General features: G+C 33.8%; 1 protein-coding gene across 1 annotated transcript in view; it reads left to right on the forward strand.

Annotated features, from left to right (window-relative positions):
* LOC119835138 (mitogen-activated protein kinase 1) overlaps positions 1-24533 on the forward strand; it is a 46775-nt gene that overhangs the window by 6249 nt on the left and 15993 nt on the right. Inside the window, exons 2-5 of the mRNA XM_038359797.1 lie at positions 16909-17035; positions 17766-17876; positions 18385-18519; positions 22853-22969. Coding sequence (XP_038215725.1) covers positions 16909-17035; positions 17766-17876; positions 18385-18519; positions 22853-22969 — 490 coding nt within the window. The remainder of the gene's footprint in view (positions 1-16908; positions 17036-17765; positions 17877-18384; positions 18520-22852; positions 22970-24533) is intronic.

Below are 24533 nucleotides of genomic sequence, written 5' to 3' on the forward strand. Positions count from 1 at the left end.
TTATAGCTTTCTAATGTTGAAAGAATTTACCATAACGGTCCAGTTGGTTTTTGCGAGTAAATCGTCACAAACATACAAAAATAACAGTTACAAAATAATAAGTTTCGTCTTTATAATATTAGTGTAGATTACATATCACACTAAAACGTATCGTAATGTTCCCAATTTCATTACACAAATGAAAAATATATATATATATAAAATACGTACGTCTGGGCTGCCGGCGGAATTACTCTGTTAAACGGACCATGGTATTAGATACCGTATCGACATATTTACAAGCACAAGTAGCTATGTGTCAGCATAGTTGAGATTTGCAACTGTATATTGGAAATATTTGCTTGAATTGATGTATTTCTAGACCATTCATTACACTAAGTAAAAATATCAGTATTCGGGATGGTTGGTGACGTTTCGTTATTACTTATTAATTATGTTAATAAGGTATTTATTTGTGTTTCTTTCCGATAAAAATAACCGGTTGTACGGAAGGGTTGTATTGTGGAAAGGTGTAAGACGCCTTTGTAAACCCACCTACGCCTAACGGGTTGTTCGTGTGACGATGATAAATTGTCTTATACCTGTTACCATACGATGTATTTTCGCCAGTGAGTTGCGGTTTTATAGCATACCAAGTCAATAAGTTTTCCTCGATTATTTAATTTAAATAATCGCCCATGTGCAAACCGACCTTCGTTATTACTTATCGGCTTTTGCGCCTGCGATTGTTACAATTAACCTTAATTAAACTGTTCATGGAATGTCCGACGTGCGTTCACCTTTGTGATGTGACGGCATTATCAAATTTATAACGATTTATATTAAACCAGCATAAGCTTTTGAGCTTTGTATAGTAACAAGCCGATCGCCTACAGCGATAGCGTTCACCGAAATTGCCAGTACTAAAGTAAACATCGACGAACGCTACATTATTAGTCATATATTCATTGCCATTTCAATAATATTATTATAATCTAAATATGAAGTTATAAAGGGACAATTATACAAAATTTGCTTTGTGCCTACATTATTTCTGTATAAACCTTTGCGGCTTTGATCTTAAGTCAGAATGCAATGTGAAAAATATATTTTACGAATATTTTTATATATTCTTATATTTACGTGTATCATTTCATTGCAAATAAAGCGTGTTGGAATTATGCTTCTGAAGTCCTACAAAAGATTGAGTATTTTTAAAGATTTCGTTCGATTCCATTATTGTTTGCACAAAGATGACAAGCCGCATAGCGGCACGAGCGGCTGACGCGAGACTTTGTTTAGGCAAAGTGACTCACTTCCTATTGTTCCACCATTCTTGTTGGGCCTGTCGCATGTTTTCCTGCCACGAGACTGGATACGCTAACCGAGTCCCCGTCGAACAATAGCCGTTCAGCCCGTATAATTCTTTTCTCATCATCTATGTTTATTGCGCTGTGCTCTTATGCGCAAGGTGCTCTTATAAAGAAGCAAACTTGACTTGAATTAATGCGTCGGAATCGCTATTGTTTACGTTTTTGCAACCTACATTCATGTTGAATACGTGCAAATAGGATTAGCCTCGTTCTAAAAATCAATACGCTGCAAAATTTTATTTTAACTTCTTTTTTTATTTTGCATTTTGCTTTACGATCACACAGAACATTACACAACACGCGTGTTGAATGCTTGCAACTGTTTGACAACATTTGAAATTCTATTTGACTCACATTCAATATATTTCCTTATTGATTACATCTAATTTAGAGGCACAAAAAGGTGTCAAAACCTCAATAATGATATCTCACATTAAACATGCAGTATGACGAGTAGGTAATATGGTTATAAAACATTATCTCGCTGGACACTTTTGGATACGCGCAAAGCGGTTAACATTACACGACTGTGACTAGACTAATTTGAGTGATAAACTCAATATAAGCGTCGCAAGTAATGATTGATAGATCAGCACCCGCATGTCTGTAGAGCATGGGAGTATGAGGGAACCTGCAATACAATCACTGGTAAGAAATTACTCGGGCTCCGACAGGGGTTTGATGTGGGTCCAATGAGCACATTTGCTATTAATCACATGGCGCCATATCAATTTATTATTTCACTCGCAATCATTTCGAGCATACTCAAGTGACGTTATCGTGATAGTGTTGACGAAACTGATAAACGTTTGCAATTCCAACTACATATACATATATGTATGTGCCTTTCAGTTTTCCGCTGAAGTATTTTATCTTGTTCTATTATTGTTTATGGTGCGATAATTCATGGTGTAATATTTCTCTCTGCGTCTCTGAATTTTATATAATTGAAGGTATTAATAGATCTGATTTGCATTTTACAGTAATAATTATCTGTATAATGGGTTTCATTTCATTGTATATGTATTGGTAATAATAATAATAATACATCTAATATATAATTAAAACTATTATAACTATGATGAATTTGTGGTTGTAAATATTTATAATTAAGAGGATATTCGTATATTTTGGTTTTTCACATTCCGTGCCAGGCAGTAGGTATCTAATGACGCGGTTGCAAGTCGGCTTATACTGAAAATGGAAATGACAAAACATCGTAAAACCCCGAGCGAGTTGGACATTCTTGTTTCGATATTTACTCTTTGTCAAAAATATTGTTATCCAAGGCTCGCGAGTTGCTAGCAAAATATTTATTGAACGCTTGGTTTAATGTCATAAAACAAAAGGGTAACGCAAATGAAATACATATCAAAACAAAGTAAAATCAAGTAAATGGAAAAGCTTTTCAAAATTGTTTAATATCAAAGCCTTTTGAGTTAAACTAATAATCAACTTGAGGATAAACCATTCTTAATTGTTTCCGAAATTAAGTTTTCTTTAGACGAAATTGTGAACCGACTAACAAATGCCAGGCAATTAAGATTCCTTACTGCTTTAATTAATTGTTTGCGAAAGTGCGTATTAAATTCACAGCTCCTAAACATTACGGGTTTTGAGTGTCGGATGAAGTATTGACGCATTATTTACATGAGGAAATTAATTTGATGGTTGCGTGATAGCGAAACGACCGATGAAAAGGGGGCGGCTGACGAAATAACGATCCATTAGAACCCCCCGGACTTACCTACATTTGTGTCATCGCTGTGGTAATTAAAGATATTTATGGTGTATCCAGCTCAAGAACCATATCTTAAATTATGTGAAAATTGAAAGGAAAGCGAAGTCGTTCGAAGCTGAGTTTAAAGGAAAGAATTGAATGCTGTAACTAAATGTATTGAGGACATTTAAATATTAAATGACGACCATAGTTTTATAATGATGCATTGACGTATTCAAATACCTAATGCGGTTGTTTTTGTTAGTGCGTTTTTATACAGAACTAATTAAGAGACGACCGTAGTAATTGCTAAACGATGTTTGCAATTTTTTTTGCAATAGGTATCTTTTGATTTGCCGACACGTTTTAGTTGGGACCATGTCGCATTCGTATTAAAACTTACTTATTTCAATGTATAATATTTCAAATAGATCTGATTAATCTGTTTATCGATTATCAACCACGCACTTGTGCCCTAGCGCCGATTTGAATACCCGGCCATCTTATTTTTTCGCGGGACACAATTCGTGTTTCTAATCGGTCACGTGACGCTGGCAAGGACCAATCAGGGTTCTTATTTTCAATGTCTGTGTTTTTGTCAATATATAAATGTACCTAAAAATATATGTATATTAAATCTAATCTTCTGTACTAATAATATAACTCTGAACTGGTTGTTTAAGCGCATTAATTCCTCAGTTCCTGAACTGCTGGACCGATTTAAAAAATTCTTACACCGTTATCTATGTACGTGATCTTTGAGTATAAGTATTTATTATTTAATTATTTATATATTTAATTTTATAAACTCGAAAGTTTGTAAATATGGATGTATGGCTGTTTATAACTCTTTCACGCGAAAGCATTTTATCGCATCTGTATGAAATTAAGACAGAGATAGATTAAAGTCTGAATTAACACATATGCTTCTTTTTACCCGGGCACCACGCGAACGACACCGCGGGTTACAGCTAGTATTATATAATGAGGCTTGAGAAATATTCACAAAAATCAGTCTGTTAGCCTTTTTATAGCTACTACGTCGCAAAAGTCGTCTTTGAATATAATACGAAAAGAGATCTCCATACGAAATAATGTTTAACTTGTATAAGAGGCAAGAGCATACATTATCAACGCTTCGATCATCCTTTTAACAATTCTGGGTCAAGTGGTGGGTAAACAGGGAGGGTGATGGCTCCCAAGGGTGCTGCTGTAAATAAAGATATTCTTTTGAAAGGAAACAAAGATGGAATTTCAAAATGACAAGCGCTTTATGCTTATTTAGTACGTAGGTATTTAGATGTGCCTGTAGTTTTTTTTATTGCTTTTTAATGGACTAACGCCTCGTGGTAAGCGCATACCCGCTAACCATTAGCATTCACAGATTTAGGACATTTGAAAATATTTTGGTGACTTTGCTGGGACTTGCTTCGTGTGTGGCAACCTATATGGAATGGGATTTAGAATTCCCTATTCCCGAGATTACTAGAAGCTTTTGGCACAATATAAGGTCCTCATTTTATTTTTTTACTTTCAAGTGCATTATCAAAATTGTGGGTTTTGAAGGACACAGGGATCACAATAAAATTTTTATCTTTGTTCTCCTAGTTTTATAGATACGAGTATTATTGTGGTATTCCTTTCGGTGAAAGGCAAGGAGTTTCCTTACCATTACGTCCTTTATAAATTTTGCAATAACTCACATTTCCATACAATTGAACACTTGAAAATGATTGTCAATTGTTTTTATACAAAGTATTTCATACACATTCCCTTATTTCTATGCGTCGCTTAGTTCTCTGAACAAACGTAGGTATTCGAAAAATACAAACATAATTCTCTTCATTCGTTCAGGTAATGTTCATATTTGTCGTTGTGTTTCTAATAAATATTTACGGCTGAACAATTTACGAGTGCGGGCCCGCAAACGCGGCTTATCTTAACGTCGTAACTCTTCATTTTCGATTCATAAATGGAGAGGAAAGAGTAGCGCGAAATTTATGGATCGCCTGCTTTTGGACGGGTTGAAAAATTGTTTAAATATTCTAATAGACTCAGCAAAATTTCCTTGTGATTAAGGTGAGTCTATTAAATTCATAGGTCGCGTTCGTGTCCTTATCAAGTGCTAAATATAACACGTCTAATTAAATTAATTAACATATGTTTTTATTACTCATTCCCGTTGTCGTGGGATTTATAAATAAGCTAACCTGTACTAATTAACCTCGATTATTAATTAACAAACATTTTGCCCACGGGGTATTAAGGAGAGAGTTTGAATTTTAGTTAGTAACTAATTGGCGGTTTATTATTTTATAATTTACAATGATTATAAAAGGAAAACTTTATAGATTCGATTTTATGGATGTCATATATATATATATATATATATATATATACTTATTAGACTTTCCCGCTTTTCTGCAGAATTTTTTCCTGAATTTTCTTTGCCATAAACCTCACGGCGCCCGAGACCTTTCCAACGAATGCAAAACCGTGGAAATCGGTTCGTGCGTTCTGGAGTTATAGCGTCAGGAAGGAAAACCCGACTTATTTTTATATAGTAGTATATATATATATATATATATATATATATATATATATATATATATATATATATATATATATATATATATAAATATATATATATATATATATATACATAGATTCACACTTCAATATTAGTTCCTCGTTGAGAGAGAAAAATTTAGTACTTCCACGCATCGCAGCTCTTTCATTTTTTAATAGAAGAGGCGTCTAATCTTCGTAATGCATTATATTACACTCTACTGTACATTCAGAAGGTTTACGACTCACTTCATCCAGCAGACCGAAAAGCTATTCCAGTGTGTAATGAGTATAAAAGGTCTCTTAAACTTTAATGGTTTCAGTAATATCGGTCCCTGTAACGCACTAGCCTTTTTGTAGTCACATTACTTTGTATCTACTGTAAAATAATGAACGATGTCTTGTTATATGGTTACGATGTGACTGTGATGTTTCTTTATCTTAATCCATGTAATATATAATGGGATGATGAGCTTATGCTAGACGTATGATAAATGTGATGTGTGTAACCCTTTGTGTGGTAAGGGACAGTGGTGGTTAATGGATTGATTTACTTCGGCGGGGGATCTGCCTTGTGTGATATTATATTTTTTTACGTCTTTATGGGAATAAAACTCAAGGTTAACGCGTTAACCACGTATCGTCTGTTAAACGAATACATGTTTGGCGTTATATTAAAGGACTAATACATTCAATCTAATTTCTTAGTATAAATAATTAATAGGTATATAATATTGAGTCACAGATAACTTAATACTATTAGGTTTAAAATATATGTGGTTATACAAAAAGTACACGATATTTATATACGAAAATATTGTAGATCTAAAACGATGGTTCTCTAACATATTATGATGAGGATAACTTACCCCGTTTCTTACGCGCATTAGGGATGTTGTTGGGTCAGTGAGGGAAATCAAGCCCTATGGTCATATATTATTACAAACAAACATAAAAAAACATTTTGGGTATCTATAATTATAAGATTTTAATTTAAAAATATTTTTTTTTCTCTTCTGTTTCGATTAACTCTTGCAATATATACCAATCGGTATTATCGAGTTATGAGTTTTTGAGCTTTGAAATAAAAGCATTCACGAAAGAGGAAAGGTAGTTTTTGATAGATGCTTAAATAATAAAAACGGCGTTTCTAACTTAATTAAAAATATTTACATCATTAGGATTTGTGAACGGTTTTTAATATGAAATTCATTTTCTATAAGCGGCTTATATGAAAATGTAATGAATTAGAAACATTTTATATACACTTACTAAGATGTGGAAAAATATATTCATACAAACGAAAATAAATCCGTTTTTTTTAAGCCGGTCAAAATTATTTTTTGACATGTGAAAATTACCTCGATTCATACAAAACAAATAAAATTTTAATACCAAGTCTTTTAAATCATTTCAATATCATTATTAATTCTTTATAGAGTATACACTACCTATAGACAATAGAACCTTTTTACAGATGCCGTAGATATATTTTTGGAATGTATATGTTACAGTTAAAAGCCGTTTTCGATTAGAATGGGTTTTTTGTAATTAAAACTAACTAAAGGCTTTTACTTGCTATTTGTCGCATAAAAAATGCTATTATTTAAGAAATTTAATACATTCATATTTAGACTTTGAATGAAATATGATGTTTGAAATCAAACAAATGTAATTAAAACAACAATAGCAATCCCCTTTATTTTTTCGAAGCTTTCGTAATGGTAATCTTTCCTTTTTAAAAAGGATCAGGAGTTCATTGAAATGGTTCAATGTAGTCCCCGAGGGATCTTTTTTAAATTGCTTATTCTCTGGTGTGAATTTTATTAAAGCGAATAAAAAAAAAACAACAAGAGGATATTTTAGAAATGAAAATGCTGTGTTTATTTTGATTTTAGAAATAATGTCGGTTACTAGATTTGCGGACTACGACTTCCCATCTTATTGATTCTGCTTCAGAGATTGTTTAACGTAATCGCAATTAGTCTAGGACGAAGAATAAAATCCTTAAAATTTCAGTCAGTTCAGTCATGTATACCTTAATAATTAGATATATAATAGTATGTATAACACATAGGTGTTATACAGTATTCGCTGTACAGTTACGGTAGCATTCGCATGTCACAATAGTTAATGGTTAAACAAGCGATTATTAATGATAACAAAATTGCTGATTAATTTATACACGATGAAAATGTGGATACAATATATAGGGCAATTAAAATCACGAAATATGCGAGATGAAATGCTGTAGACACGGAGCGAAACTCGACGCGGATTGTTTTGCCGGAGTCAATTGAAATTTAATGATATCCGAGAATGGAATGTACGAGCCTTCTTGAACTTGCGCTCAAGGTTTTATTGCTTTTGTTAGAAACTGTAGGTACCTACATAGGACTGAAACATCAATTGTTCCTACCTCGACTGATATAACAATATCAATGATTGTGCCGTAAGTATTTGTACTGTTTTATGTTGGAGTTACTCGTGTATAGACTTTCGAGTTTTCTGTCATTATATGAGACTTAACATGCCTACAATTTGAGTTTGTAGGTTTAGTTTTATCTAATTATATACTTAAAACGTGTAGTAGTCTTATAAGTAAGGGTAAAAGCGTAAAGGTTTTAGGTACTTACTTGATACGTCTCGTCGACAAGGGTTATGATTTATATATTAAAAACTATCGTAATTTACAAAGATGTTTTGTTTGTCATAAATTAATATTGAACAAGTCGTTTCACCAAAAGGGTAGGTATCATTAAATATTTCTTCAATTTTCATTCATATGTAGGTATAATAACATCTATAAAACTACTCAGAATTTAATACGTGCTAAGCGGCGGGCAAAAGCCAGTTAGTTATACATATAAATAATAAGGCAACAGGGATTGTTGTACTTTCTTACTAATATTAATCTTAGAAAAGTTTCCAGACATGTTAGATACAGAGTTTTCCGAGCTTAATTCAGTCTTTATTTTACATGCATAATGAATTGCCAGCGGCGTCTCCCGTTTCATTTATGCGGGATATGTGTGTGGAATGCGAGAACGTTGTTCCTGCGAAATTCCTGCCATTTATAAGAAGGCGAAGGAACATTCACAAATTATGCTCCGAGTGCTGATAGTTGACAGTTATATCAACGAAAGAAAGAGAATTAGTGTCGTTGTATGCTTGATGCTTGGGTGGGGTATGATCATATTGTAAAAGATAATTAATATATTTTCTCCACGAATTACCAAAAGACCGTCTTTCTGTCGAAATTAAAGACCGTATAGGGTTATTTGCAAAGGCAAATGATTATTCACATAGAGTGATGCGTCGCACTGAAAAATTCTTACATTTCAATTAAAGATCGCTGTTCAATGATCGCCGATAGCTTGCGGCTGTTATCTTAATTAATCGAACAGTAAGCTTAACCCTATTAATTAATAATGTTTAAACAGAAGATTACCTACATAATAACTGTGTTGGTAAACAGAGGGATTGCGATTATCATTACGTTACATTAATATCATATACACAGTTTATTTATAACACCAGCCGTTATATTATATGCATAAAAGTAAAAGACGACAGAACCAAATTGTTCGGAGCGATAAGATAACTTTTAGAATAACAAAGTCGATACATGTTAGGGATGTGAGTAGAGGCCGTACAATCGTCGGATATATCGCGGATACGTCGCTTTTAATAAAAACTTTTCGCATTATCCCGTAAGCGCTTAGCCGGAGGTATTGTTTTTGTTGTTAGCGCTGTATTGTTTTCATATAATCTTAAACTAGGAAATGTTAATCTTGGCTGAAGATATAGCTCAAGGGTGACCTCAGAAATATGAAGGCTGTTATTTGGTATGTATATTTGAAGAATTTATTGTTTTGCAAGGAATGACCGAAAAAATTTGAACTAATAAGCTTTAAATAGTCTGTTTGTGTAGCCGTTTCATCCTTGTTAAAAAAGAAAAATAAGAAACTGTCCGCAGCTCATGTGGTAGCTGATCTCATTAATACACACGTGTTAAAACTTGATTAAAATACAACGATATTAATATCTGGCACGAAAAGAAAAATATTTTTACAATTTAAAATATCAGTAAGTAATTAACGCTGCAAACGAAGCTCGGTCAAGATGTGGTGTTTTATTAATGAAAGCAACGTTTGGATCAAAAATATTTTCATTTTCTTAATTCCTTCATCCAAACAGAAATTTAAATATTCTCATTCGCAAATAGCTCGTTTAATTTCTTATAATTGGATTCAAAGATAATCTGGAGCGAATCTGATAAAGATAACAAAAGATTGCGGTCCGCCCGGGGCCCTTTCTCGGCCAGGATGCGAAACGATTCACAGAAAAATGAATTCAGCAAATTGCCTAACGACATTCATTAGTCGGCCATAACGGCCTAGATTTTTATCGCGTCGTCAGCGCTCTCAAAGTTGCTGCAACAGCAAAATTGTCAACATTTTTGAGATCTCAAGCATGGAAATTTTCAAGTGTGCTATTACTGGATGATGAATATAATGTAGAAATATAAAGTGAAAACTATATTGCCCGTAGGCTCGGTTTTTATGTCATCTTTTAGTATAATAAGCGTTCATTGTGAAAAAAAGACTTCGTATAACTTTACGTGTAGGTCATATTTCGCTACAGAGGGGCCACTGACAAATCAGTGCCGCAATTGCGTTGCACGTAAACTGAATGGCTGTGTCGTTTGGCCCGATTTCTTTTATTTTATGCTGTAAATATTTATTCTTACGATGTTGTCAATTGTGCTTTTTTATTTCTTTTTATGTATTACTAGCTGTTACCCGCGGCGTCATTCCCCTTTGTGCTAATCCAGACTATAATCTATGTCTCTACCAAATTTCACACGGACACGATATGCTGTTTTCGCGTGAAAGAGTAACAAACATTCATCCATTAATCCATCCATCTATCCACCTATGGTGTAGCATTTTTCGTAGAGTCAAATGAATGTTTCATTTTTTCTTTCTAAATTTCACCTATTCTTGATCAAACAATGTCATGTTCACTTTTGTGAATTTTATACGAAGCTTCGTAACCAAACTCCTCATACTATGTTATTAATAGCTGTGAATAAATTAATTCATGTGGACGATAAATCACTTAAAAGGGGACAAAGCTTGTTATGTATATTTTTTGGCGGAAATTTAATACGAAGAACCTACCTACTTAATATATTATGCTCGTTTAAACCCAAGCGTCTGATTGATATTTTACTAGATCGCCGCCCGCGTCTTTACTCTTTACACGCGGAGGCAAAGACATTCTCAGGGTTTTTCTCGTATAGTTCTCTATTCTGTGGCATTTCCGGCTAAAAATTACTCTATGCATATTCTTTTTCGGGTCACAAACGTGGTTCAGTGGTTTTGGCGTGAATAAGGCACATACAGATGAGTTACTTTCACATTGATAAAATTTCTTAGTACATAAGGATACTTAAAAGCACTTATTAAATTTCCATATATCATTAAATATTTATAATAAAACTTTCTATTTCGATTTTCCAATACGTCGACGGACGCATGGAGTAAAGAAAGAGGGAAAATAATTTGGTGGGTAAATTTTCTTTAATAATCACGTTTATATAATTAGTGTTAATCTTTTACATCATGACATTTATTGGAGATGTGGATTTAAGGATAAGGTTTATAGATATAGTTATATGTATATAAGCAAATATATGTAAAGACACACAGCTCACTCGAACATTTTATAAAGGCTTAATATGTATTCTACTACTCCATATTTTGTAAAGTTGGAAATGAAATAAACTATTTTTATTTTATTTTATTTTATTCTTATAAGAGGACAATGCACAGTGATCTTTTGTAAAAATATTTTATTAAATTTGAAATAAATTGCGAACAAGCAATCTTCTTTCGACGAAACTAATCAAAAGTTATTGACAATGGTAACACATTCGGATTCGAGGCTGTATACAAATCACGGCTCTTATTATAATTTTATGACGGACGGTACGGTTCGCAACAGTAATGTTGTGTGATGGAGCTTAATTTTTAAACAGTCATTTCCGAAAAATTTTCCAAAGATTTTTATAATGATGTTACGTCTAAATCATCATCATCAGCCCATACATGTTTCCACTGCTGGGACACAGGCCTCCTATAAGGGTTCAGGCCATAATCTACAACTATGGCCAAGTGCAGGTTGGCAGAGATCACATTTCGTCAAATTTTTTGATTCTTCGACATGCCGGTTTCCTCACGATGTTTCCTTTCACCGTTTTAACTTAACTAATGTGTATGATATTATTATGTGTAAATATTGATCGTGAATATAGTGTATATAATATGATACATAAAACAGAAATGTGAATTAATATACAACTTGGAAAGAATTTTGCTAACACCTGAGTCCTGAGGGCAGACCGGGTCAATACCGTCGGGCCAATTCGTAAGTCACAGATAGGAATGCTTCAACTTTGATCAGTTCCTTTGAATCGCTGCAGATATTTTAGGTTATCGAGAATAGTAGTTACGTCTCGTATTAAAATGAAATATGAATTTAAGTCGGTTTAAATTTATATTAACATGTGAAGCAAAAACGTTCTCGTTTTTATGAAAATTGCACTGATGGATGCGTGTATCATGCGTGATGTATACAGAGAAAGGCTGCAGAACACTAATATTTCTTTAAAAAATTATTATTAGTGTTTCAAAATTTAAGCATAGCAAAACTTCACCATGCATTGGACACACACTCGACTCGACTCTCGTTTAAGGTCGACTAATAATATTAATAAATAAAGAGGTATAGCTTATTGTTAATATCATGAATATTATATATGAAAGATATTCTGCTTTTTGTATTTAATTGCCTAAAGTACCTGCGTATGACTTTCTTACCACTGTTAAATAAATTCCTCGTAAATAAAAAAAGCTTTTTAAACATCACATTTATAATTGATTCAGTTACTTATCTATCATAAAAAATAACGAAATTACTTCTCGGTCCCATTGCTATGGCGAGCTCAATTTGAAACAAGTAAGGGGAAATTTTCATTACTTGAGCTTTTAGATAGCGTTCCAAAGTGGATTTTCGTAATGTAGGTACTGTGGCAATTTGTAAATAAAGATAACTGTTTCTTGTTATAATTGAGCATTTTTGTGTTGCAGTTGAGACATTAATTTGTGTTTTTATATAAGAAAATAACTAAAGACAAGCACAATTTCTCTTAATCATTTATTTTTGTGGTCCTTAAATTTAATACTATCATTTAGTGTGGTAAGGATAGTAAAATGGTAGAGAGTGGTCATTAATATAATATTTTATTATAAATCTTTATAAAATACAACCAATCAAGACTGATAATTGAGTAATACGCATTTACATACCTACTTATTACTATATTTTTTTAATACTATCATTAACTTAACTGCGACATATGGCGCATATTATATTAAAATACGATTAAAAGAAGCTAAAATGTGTGTTATTTTTATGAACTCAATAAATGCCATAAGAAATCACTAATACCGGATGATTGGTGAAATATCATTGAACTCAAAAGAGATTACCTATTGAACACTCGATTCCCGTTATAGCTATGTACATTAAATATTTTTAAACACGAAAACAAATAGGTGCTATGTAGATACGCGCTCCCACTACCAATCACCGATCACGTTGATTAAATCAGGTGATGGTGGCTCACTGTCACAGAAACGTCACAAAGGATCCGCACATACGTACCGCATTGAAGTATCTAGGTACATAATATTCGGCTTAATTCCTCAGTAGATCGTGAATTAATATTTATTTTGTAATGTTTAGTACCTAATCAGAGTCATAATTATATTAAATTATTAGTTTATCTGAATGCAGTAGGTACTAAAAATGCAAAGTAGTACCTGCATGTGCAAAATGGACAGTACATCACTATTTGCATATGTCAGAAATAAAACAGAAGAAGTATTTGAATATGTCATACTTTATAGAAAGTGATGCATCAATCTTTTTACTAATTATGACCAGCATAATAAACAAATTTCCTTTTCGAATGGCAGATGTTCACGAATGACGAAAACGAACGAAACTTTAGTCAGGCGCGTTTGGATTTAAATAAGACGTATTAGTTTAACAGTGTGGTGTGCTCAAGCAACAAGCAGTGGTGGCTCAGTGGTGAGAACCTCGGACTTCAAAATCGATAAGTCGGGGTTCGAGATCGGGCAGGCGCCCGATGCAGGAAATGAATTGATTTTTCAATTTATCTGCACATGTGGATAATATCACCACTACTTAAAACAGTGAAGGAAAACATCGTGAGGAAACCGGCATGTCCAAGAATCAAAAGTTCGACGACATGTGACATCTGCCAACCCGCACTTGACCAGCATGGTGGATTATGGCCTGAACCCTCATAGGAGGTCTGTGTCCCAGCAGTGGGAACATATATGGGCTGATGATGATTAGTTTAACGTATTCTCACACAGCATTCGTATCAGATGCGGTCTCTATTCGGTTAAGTCGTTAAGGTTAAAAATTAAAAGTACATTCTAGAGTTACAACATAGTGCTGTCGAGTGCTTGTTCTTGGGGACGTGTCTATTTTCACATTACTTTCTCACACGTCGTAGGAAATAGGGGTACATTGTTTTCGCAATGTTCCCGATACATGCCGCATATTCTTGAAACTTCCTTAAAAAGGAATGCTATTAATTAAAGAAGAACAACTTTTGTTAAACAAACGTTGTGGATACCATAAACATGATTTTCGACTCGTTTTATCGCAAAAATATACCAAGACATAATGACATTACCATTAAGCCTATGGTACAAGATATATAGAACCAGTGTCCCCATTAGAACAGCTATTAACACGTAGGTACCACAAAGTTCCCAACAATCATAATGTACCTACTAACTATTCACTTATCTTAATAACCATATGTGTTACACTTTGCAACTATCATTAACCGCGAACCCGCTCCTTAGTTTACTTAATTATCCTCTAAGCTATGGAACTAGCTTGATACTACTCGTAAAGATAACATTGCATTAGTATCAAGACGCGGCTTTAATCGCCTGAATAAATATTTTTATTTTATTTATTTTTTATTATTTCTCTGCCATATCAACTTACAAATTAAAGAGCTTTTAACGGATTTTAAACGCGATTGCTCATTATATTATTTATGCTGACGCTTCGAACTGAAACAGTGAGCGTGGTCAGGTCAGTTTAAAAAGACTGAAATATCAAAATGTATGCAATAATACTTGCGCAAATCAAAACCATAATAATTTTATAATTCAAGACATAGTTAGCTACGGTGACGTCTTAAAACAGTACTAATTCCATTTTAAATTACTACCACTTTCCCGCTTTTTAAAATATGACAGTAACCCCTCAGATCAACTATATTGCATGAAACCAAAATTAGTTAATCTAGAGGGAAGAACAATCCTCTAAATATGGAATCTCGAAAAACCTCTAGCTTTTATAATAGTGGGAGTTAATTCGGGTTAAGGCATCATTCATACTTTTTAACACGTCAATCTCGATGGTATTTGAGCAGCTGTGCAGACAGTCTAGATTTCGAGAATCGTATGAGTGATAAACACGTGTAACGCAATCGAAGACGTAGGTTAGGTACTCTTGTACCAAATATAAGCTGTTTTACATCCGTATGGCGTATATGTTTCAAAGATATTTTGTATTCAAAGAGTTTTTTCATTAATAATATTTTTCTCGGATTTTTCGGTAGTCACTTCATACAAGTTCAACCGTAGGCGTTATTAGGCATCCATAGGATCATAAGTCGCAGCAATTGCAATACGCATTTACTGAAAAAAAATTACTCTAGGATACCAGCAGTTTTGACATGATTGTCTAATTGTATATATGTATTAAAGAACAATGACCATTATTGCAAAGGAAACAGGAAACCCAGTGGTTTATGGTTGGTGGTTTGCATGTCTGGCTATGCGTGATCTGTGAGAAAAAGCTACCGAATGTAGCTTATTATTTAACAGCTAATGTAAGGTCTCTTAAATGAAATCTCAAGGTAATAAAATAATTAGAATAGTATTTTTTAAAGATTAACTTTGCTTGTAAAAATTGGAAGAAAGGTTGACGAATTTCTGCAATGCAATGGTAAAAATTGGTGTTAAAAAATATGAATATTTATTTTAATGCATATAAAACTAAATAGCATATAAAGCAATAGGAGTCCCATTGCAATGCATTAATTAAATCCTGATTACTTTCAGAATTTAGTATTAACATGATGGCCACTGATGCCTAATAGCGTTTATTTAATTCTATTTTATATCTAATAACTAATACGCGATTCGCCTTTATCTCTGCAAATGGAATTCATGGTGCATGAATTATTCAAATACAATGATTGCGTGACGTCACCCGTCTTCATATCCCGGCTAGCCTGGCATTATGGCGGATGATTTATTACTTCCATATACATACTAGGAACATACGTTTTGTTACCACGTCTGGTCGCCATGGTGTTGTCATAGCGAAATCATTTACAAACTAGCTTTTGTTTACGGCTTCGCACGCGTTAAATTCGGAGTAGTTAAAAATATGTTATTATACAGCTGTTATACGTATTCTCTTGAATCACTCTATCTATTCAAAAATCCCCATCAAAATCCGTTCTGTACTATTAATGTGTTATCCATGAATCTGTTGTCTGTTTATATGTAATATGATTTTTATCTTTTCTATCGAAATATCTATCTAACAAAATGATCATAGTTCATGCGTGTTTCTTATTATTATTAATCAATAACATGTGGTGCTGAATGAATGCAACTTCTATTCAATCAAGGTTCTCACACAATTCTCGTACAATAAATACCCGTTCATATTTGTTTATTTACCATTTATATGGAATTATCAAATGGAAAATTTTCTATGTGTTTGCATTGTAATGGGCACAAACAAATGAAATAAAAGAAAATTGATATTTCATTTTTTTATGTTAGTGCAAGCAAAGAAGCAAGTGGGCCATGAGATATTAAGTGGTCACCGCCGCCCATAAACACTTGTAACACTAGAAGTGTTACAGGTGCTTTGCCATAAATGCAGACATAAGCTCTTGAAGGCCTCAATGTCGTAATTGTTCGGGAACACCGTAGCTGTTAAGTCGTTCCAAAGATTCACCGTACGCGAAGAGAAGTTGCGGGTGAAGCGTGAAGCAGTGGTGGACCGTCAGCCACCCAGATAGTGCGGCTCGAATTGGTTTTTCACCGTTCTTTTCATTCTCAGATCCGCCTACGATACTGTGAAACAGTCGAGGGTGGCCATCAAGAAAATATCACCGTTCGAACACCAGACGTACTGCCAGCGGACACTTAGAGAAATCAAAATCCTCACCAGGTTTAAGCATGAAAACGTGAGTTAATTGTTTATTTCTTCCTACACAATAAATGTAAGGGATGGAAAGTGAATCGCATAGGTGTGGTGGGGAAGCAAATATATTATTTATGTAAAGTACTTTAAACATTGCAAAATAAATCAAATATATCATGGATATGAAATAATGAAAAAGATATTTATATCCACACAAAGCGTATTCGTGTATCGGTGAGTTGTATCAAAATTGGGTTACCAAGAAATTGAATATGGATATAAGCAGATCCGTTTTAATTTTCCATAATGTTGCATGGACTATTTACATAATACATAATAGGTATCTATATTAACAGATGATTCTCATATTATAGTATAATAAAATACCTATAAGCGTTATAACACAACTCTTATAAGTAGTTATGTACACATTAGCGAGCATTCCCATGAGCGATTCAATATTGACAGCAAACTAGTATTTCTGCCGGATGGAGGTGCATCACTCCAACCGGACGGAGTCCATTTCCTAAGAGATTGCATCCATTTTATTCAGTGTTTTTTCTCCAACTAATAACACTTTTCCTCCTCGTTTTTAGTCCCCCTAGAGACCCGTATATAGAAATTTATAGTGAGGCTTGTCGACTGCAAAATGGGAAAATGTTTTTTCATAAATTTTCATGCGATACGAGCTATTATTTACAATAATAAGTTGAAGTATATATAAGCGAAGAAGCATCGAACTCTGTAGAGACATAACCCATCATTTGTTACAGATAATCGACATTCGGGATATTTTAAGAGCAGAAACGATTGAGCAGATGAAAGACGTCTACATCGTGCAGTGTCTAATGGAAACGGACTTGTACAAATTACTAAAAACACAGGTGATTGTTTGAGAAATTCATGGATACTCATTTTTTCCATTAATATGTGTATTAGTGTTATTTTGATTAGTGTTTTCCCGCTTATCGCAATCTGTGAAAACAAACAAAATAAATAACGTTTTAACGCTTGGACTGTTACACTAAATTCAGTGAATTGTATTGATTCGTCGCATCGTTGCTGACGCTTTTGAATGAGGATTTTATGTTATTATATTTTGAAAATTTAATTCAATTCCCTATATGATGGAATATGAATTTAACAAAAACATATGAGCCTGCATTTGGAACAAATGGGGACTGATAATTGTGAATTTGTTTTCTTGCGAGATGCGCGAAAATTAAGTGGCTTTACGCTGTGTTATCCTTGAAAATATAAGTAAACTTAAAAATACATTTGCTATTGTGAAATAAAACATATTAATTTAATCTTAACATACATTATTTAATATGTCTCCGACCAAATTATATCCGACAATTATTATAATTACAACGCAATTGTTATTTCTAGAAACTAAGCAACGACCACATTTGCTACTTCCTGTACCAAATCCTGCGAGGGCTCAAATACATACACTCTGCGAACGTGCTGCACAGGGACCTCAAGCCTTCCAACCTGTTGTTAAACACCACGTGCGATTTGAAGGTTGGTATATTCTAAAACTGATTTAAATTGTACCTAAGTTATACTTTGTGTTGTTGCGTCTGGATTGAATTGCATTTTAGGTTATTAGATTAGTGAGCTGAAGAAAATGTAATAGTCATTGTAATTAATTTTTGTAGACATTTATAATTATTTTACTTGCTTATTATAATAAGGTACGGTACGGTACCTTACGGCCAGTGATACAAACTTCAATATATTTCTTGATAATTCATTAGATATGCCAATTAAAAGGACCACCAATAGAACAATAATATACGCATATGATACAATACAACTGTAATAACTAATTACAAATAGATGGACAATAATTTGTTCCTTATTTCCGTTACGAAACTTTCGGGTTAAATTTTATAATTTTATACTAGACAAATACTTTACTGATAACGCAAAAAGGCAATCTCGTGCGATACCTGCTGTTCTAGTTTTTGTAGTTAATTCAAAAAGTGAAGTCCCGTATCCCCTACTGGGGTCTGGGGCAGATGATATACATCTATTTCACTGATCGATTTTTTTATGGACAAGTAGGTGAGCTTTCTGTGTCCTGGCAGACCGAGACGTTTTTTTTTTTTTTTTGTGAATCGAACTCAGGACCCCCGGTTCTACGCTCACGCGTTAACCGCTGTACCAAGGAGGCGGTCATAGTTAATTGAGAGTGATGTTTATTTATCTTATGCAACATCATGTAATCTTGTAGTACTATCATGTAGCTGCTTAGAAGTGAGACCTACTAGCCCCTTTATGCAACCTTACGTGAGTATACTCTTTAGAAGAATAAAGGCCAAAACAACTTTTCTAAGATACGTTGCATGCATATGCTGTATTCATAGAAAAGTATGTAATATATATTGACTTATAGTATCTATGCTAGCGTATATATAATCCTTAATTGGGTTGCTCACATCGAGGGCACCGCACCCTCTTGAATATCGGCTTTAAAATGATAGCATATTTACAGCGATATCTCGTTTCGTGGCAGAGGCTGTCCCTTATCCTGTGGCCTCATCAATTCCCTTCCTTCTCAGATTGCAAACCCATTATAATTCACAGTTGTTTCATAATTATTTCTCCTTTGTATGTGTAGGTAAGCTACATACGACCGAAGAGGTAGTTTTTGTAGTGCATTTTTTACTATGGAATTTTTAAAATTTATATATTGCCTACTAACCTTTCGCCTCGGCATGTCCCAGGTTCAATAGGACAGTGAATAAAATTAACTATGGCTATTTCTCATTATAATATTTTAACTTGTGAAACTCAACTTGTGAAAGTTTTCAAAGGCGGTTTCAAACTTGCAACAAAACAACGACTAAGTGCGAGTCGGGCTCGCGCACTGAGGGTTTCGTTCAAACGTGTTTTTTATTATATTATGGAACTTAAAATATATGCTTTTCTCAAAATACCCTTAATCTATACTAAATTTCAAAATTCTGAGGTATGGGATTTGAATAGATAGTATTTTGATTCCCTTGCGAGTTTCGAGATTGTAGTTTAAACGGTTGTAGTTTTTGATTGACTTAGAAGTTTGATTTCACAGCTCCAAGGGACACTAGACCTAAGTATATGACATGAATTATAGCTTGATACTTTAGATCTTTTTATTTTTCTTTCGAGGTATTCAACTCTAAAAATAAAACCGTTCCTTTATTATATTAATGTCGACATAAAGTGTGTTACAAATTGAAAATTAATAACCATCTCAAAACACAATTTACGTACTAAAGTGCAACCTGAATAAAAAGAGCTAATTTAGAATTAATCCGCCTCGTGCTGGATAATACAATGTGAAGTTTAATCAAAAATTTCATCGAATTACAAAATAATACTGCATTAAAGTCACTTTTATGAAATTCAATAGCACTTCCCGGTGTTTGCCCGTAGTCATTACCGCCTGCGCAAAGCTACGATCAATACGGTTGTAATATTAAAAAAAAAAAAATTAAATGAAATATGTATAGTTATATGAATAGACCTACGACTCGTTGAAACGTTTTTGCTTCTCGTTAGCCGTCCGAGGTGAAGTGGAGATGTCGACGATTTTTTTTTTCCCCAATCAAACTGTTTAAATTATATTAAATTTCAAATCGCATAAACCTGAAACGTTTTCAATTTGTTAATTCGTTGTGAATTCAAATTTCCTTGTTTTCCCTTACGATAAAGTAAAGGATACGTAAATGGAAATACGAATTACGCCAAAGGAATGAACTGCTCGCATGCAATTTAACAACTCGCAATGGCGAACGTTTGTTATCAGGAATTAAGCAGAACATATCAAATGGTCATAATTGAGCGCGTTAACCCTAAGAACACTCTTAGTTTACAAGAAACTTTCAAGCATTTAATTGACTTCTTCATATCAAGGGAGCGTGCACAAATTATTATTAATACCCTCGCTACCGAAACTCAAACTAAAGCCATGTTCGTATTTTAATACTACAATTAAATATTATATACGTATGAATGAAACAAAATATATTGTACTTTGTAATACCGCGCTCAAAGCGAAATTATTAAATGTAGCTTAAATAAGGTAGCTTCTATAAACAAGACAATCTCAGACTGAGAGTAATGTGCTTAACGAATAATAAATTATGTATACCAAATAATTACTTTGCTCAGGGAATACGTTAAGAGATTTGGAATTATCGCAGGACGTTTCGCTTTGAAGAAATTATTGTATTATTAATTGATTGCGTCTCACGTTTTGATTGCGCGTATTATTCCTAATTGAATAGACAAATGGCTTACGTTAGATGGAAATTTAGCCAAATATTGTATTGTAATGTGCTGCTTGTATTTACACATTCTGCTCTTGATTATTGTTTCTTTGTATAGAGTATGTTGTTGAAGCTATATTTCATTTTGTATGTGTTTGTTCTAATAATACAAAAGAATTTGATAAAAGATACATGAATTGGTTTGCGTTTCGAACGCGCTATAGAAAATCCAAAAGAAAAAAAACACGTATGTATTTAAAAATAAGCTCATATTCTTTTGGTAACGTTAGTTGGTCTTATGATTGGAGAATATGAATAATTAAATTTAAAAATTAGTTCAATTTTTCATTTTGAATGTATATTTCTTATGTTGTTTTCATTTCTGACCACGTGCCTACATCGCGATTATGCGTCGAACGACTTGCAACTCGCACGCTGTGTAAACTATACTTATAATTAGTTGGAAATAATGGGAACAAAACATACTAATCACATAATTCGTTAAAAATAATGCGACGTATGTTAATAAAGGTCAAGTAATACATATGCATGGTTAAACCGAATAATATCACCCATTATTTCCATTATTCACGTCGTATTAGGTGTAACGTGTAAAATATTATAATTCGGCTGTAAGGGCTTGTTATTATAATGAAAACATTCCATGTCTCGCCGTTAATGGCAGTCGTTAGTTAAATGTCGGCTCATTTTCATCAGCCGAACGCATCTTTTGATTACGCTCGTCTGTTTTTCAATAGAATATGAATTTTCATATCGTTGCTCTTACATCAATTCTTTTATATTCCGCGACGCCATTGAATTCGGTCTATAGAATGTTTTAATGAGGGTTTTCGGATTTTTAATATGTATATTTTGCCTTAATTATTATTGATTCTGTTATATACAAGCTGCAATTAGCCTTTGAATGGAAGTTATCTCATATTTTTGATTTCAATAGTAATTAAACGTGAGTAATGAGAAAAGTTCTTTGTGAAGTTCTGAAACTTGTAATTCAATATCTGATTGGTTTCTCGACGCTTCCAGTTTATATTTATACCTACACTAGCTGTTGCCCGCTGCTTCGTTCTCGTGTTCAGAATAAAAATTTTCATCGTAAAAACTTTAATCCTTTATTCTGCCCCCTTGGGGAGAATAAAACAAATTCCTTTCTTAGCGAATGCCTATAAATATGACTTAGAGAGTTTTTACTATGAAAACCGTTTTTGACCGCGCGAAGCGCGAAGCTACATGCTAAATTTCAGCCCGATCGGCCCAGTATTTTGGATGTGCGTTGATAAAACAGTCATTTGCATTTTATATATTAAGAGATAATTTTAATAATATATGCGTTATATCGATACGTATCGATTGTGTGGGTACATACACCTCAGATATTAGTTATTTTATAGGTAGTATTTTACATACGTATATTTTCTGTATTAGCAGTTATAGTGATATTAGTCGATTTAACTTTGCTATCCAGGTACATATAACCTATATGTATATTTTTTCTCATGTTTAATGCAATAAAATCAATGTAATTAAGGTAAATTAATATAGATAGATATAATGTGTTAATTACATGACTTCACCTGCAGATATGCGACTTCGGGCTGGCGCGAGTGGCGGACCCCGATCACGATCACACGGGCTTCCTGACCGAGTACGTCGCGACGCGCTGGTATCGCGCCCCGGAGATCATGCTCAACTCGAAGGTAATAATGGCGTTAGTTCTATGCCTTAAGCAGGCAACTGTGCTGGTGGTTCGCCTGGTGTTAAGCGATCACCATTGCCCATGAACATTCAACACAGTGACTGATGAATCCGCTGCCCGCTTTCAAGGAATAACGAAAAGATTGATGTATGGAAAGAAGGAATGGACTGGTGACGAAAAGAAAACGGGCCTCCGGCTTCTACATTCACCGTACGAAGCACAGTAGCGTGCTACTATCTAAATTTAATGAGCAGTTTAAATTTGGTGTTTTGTTTTGCGTTTCAGTTTTCATTTGACAGTTTTCTTTTAATTCTAAGTGCAAATATAAAAATATATGTTCATTATGTAATTAAATTGATTATTTAGGAATAGAACTACGTAGAGCAGTACTTAAAATAGTCCATAATCAGATGCAGTGTTACGTTATAACTACTAATCTCTGCGTACAGTAACATATTCTTAATATTAGGTGTATTAATTGTGTTAATTTATTTTATAGTTATAAGTTATTCAAAAGAAACATTCTATTAAATAATTAAAATATTAATAACCCAGTCGGATATCTAACTTATCGATTCTAGAATGTGGATATGATGCAATATGCTCGTTAAATAGCTTCACCGATAAGTAAAAGTTCTGAAGTCAAAGAGTAAAAGTTTGCTTCGATTGCTACGTGATTAATGGCTACTATGAGATAAGCTCCCGCACTACGCTATACATTATATAAGACTTTACGTGCCGTACTAGTTTCCCTCGGTATTATATTTTCTTAAGAAAAATTGAAAATAATAGAATGGCGCTATTTCTGGGCCGATGTAATCAAATGTAGACTAAGCCTTAAAGCCGCTTATAAAAGATTTTTCCGGCGATAGAACATTATATCTGAGCTTGAATGAACGCTCGCATAACAAACAATGACTTCGGGCGTGCCGGACTCGTGTATAATTTCTTCTCGGCAAGTCGCAAACGGTTTTGCGAGTCGGGAGTCGAGTGGAAAAATCTCGTTGCAAGCGTATATAATTCCCCCCCGCACCCCATCGACCCCTGACATTAATAACGCGGGCCATAATTTAATTGGATTGCCGATACGTGAACTGTATGGATAGCTATACATTTGCGTCTCATTAATCCATTAAATTTTATCTACCTTCGTTGGTTTTGCCTTGTTGATAGATTGGAAACGATTGGAATGATAAGATTCTTGGTACAGTAATATCTATGTAGCTTGTAGAACACGAAAAAAATGTTAACAGATATGCATATATGCGACTTGTATCTTTGAGAATATTACGTACGATGCTTGTCAAATTTATTCAATTATCATGAGTGAAGTCCCGTGTCTCCTACTGAGGTATGGGGCAGATGATATACATCTGTTTCACTAATCGATTTTCTTTATGGACAAGTAGGTGATCAGCCTTCTGTGTCCTGCCAGACTGAGACATTTTTTTTTATTGTCCCCACCGGGAATCGAACTCAGGTCCTCTCGGTTCTACGCTCACGCGTTTACCACTGTACCAAGGAGGCGGTCAATTATCGTTCAATTATCATGAGTTACTGTAATT

This window comes from Zerene cesonia, chromosome 20 (genome assembly GCF_012273895.1).
Source record: "Zerene cesonia ecotype Mississippi chromosome 20, Zerene_cesonia_1.1, whole genome shotgun sequence".
In the NCBI taxonomy this organism is placed as follows: Eukaryota; Metazoa; Arthropoda; class Insecta; order Lepidoptera; family Pieridae; genus Zerene; species Zerene cesonia.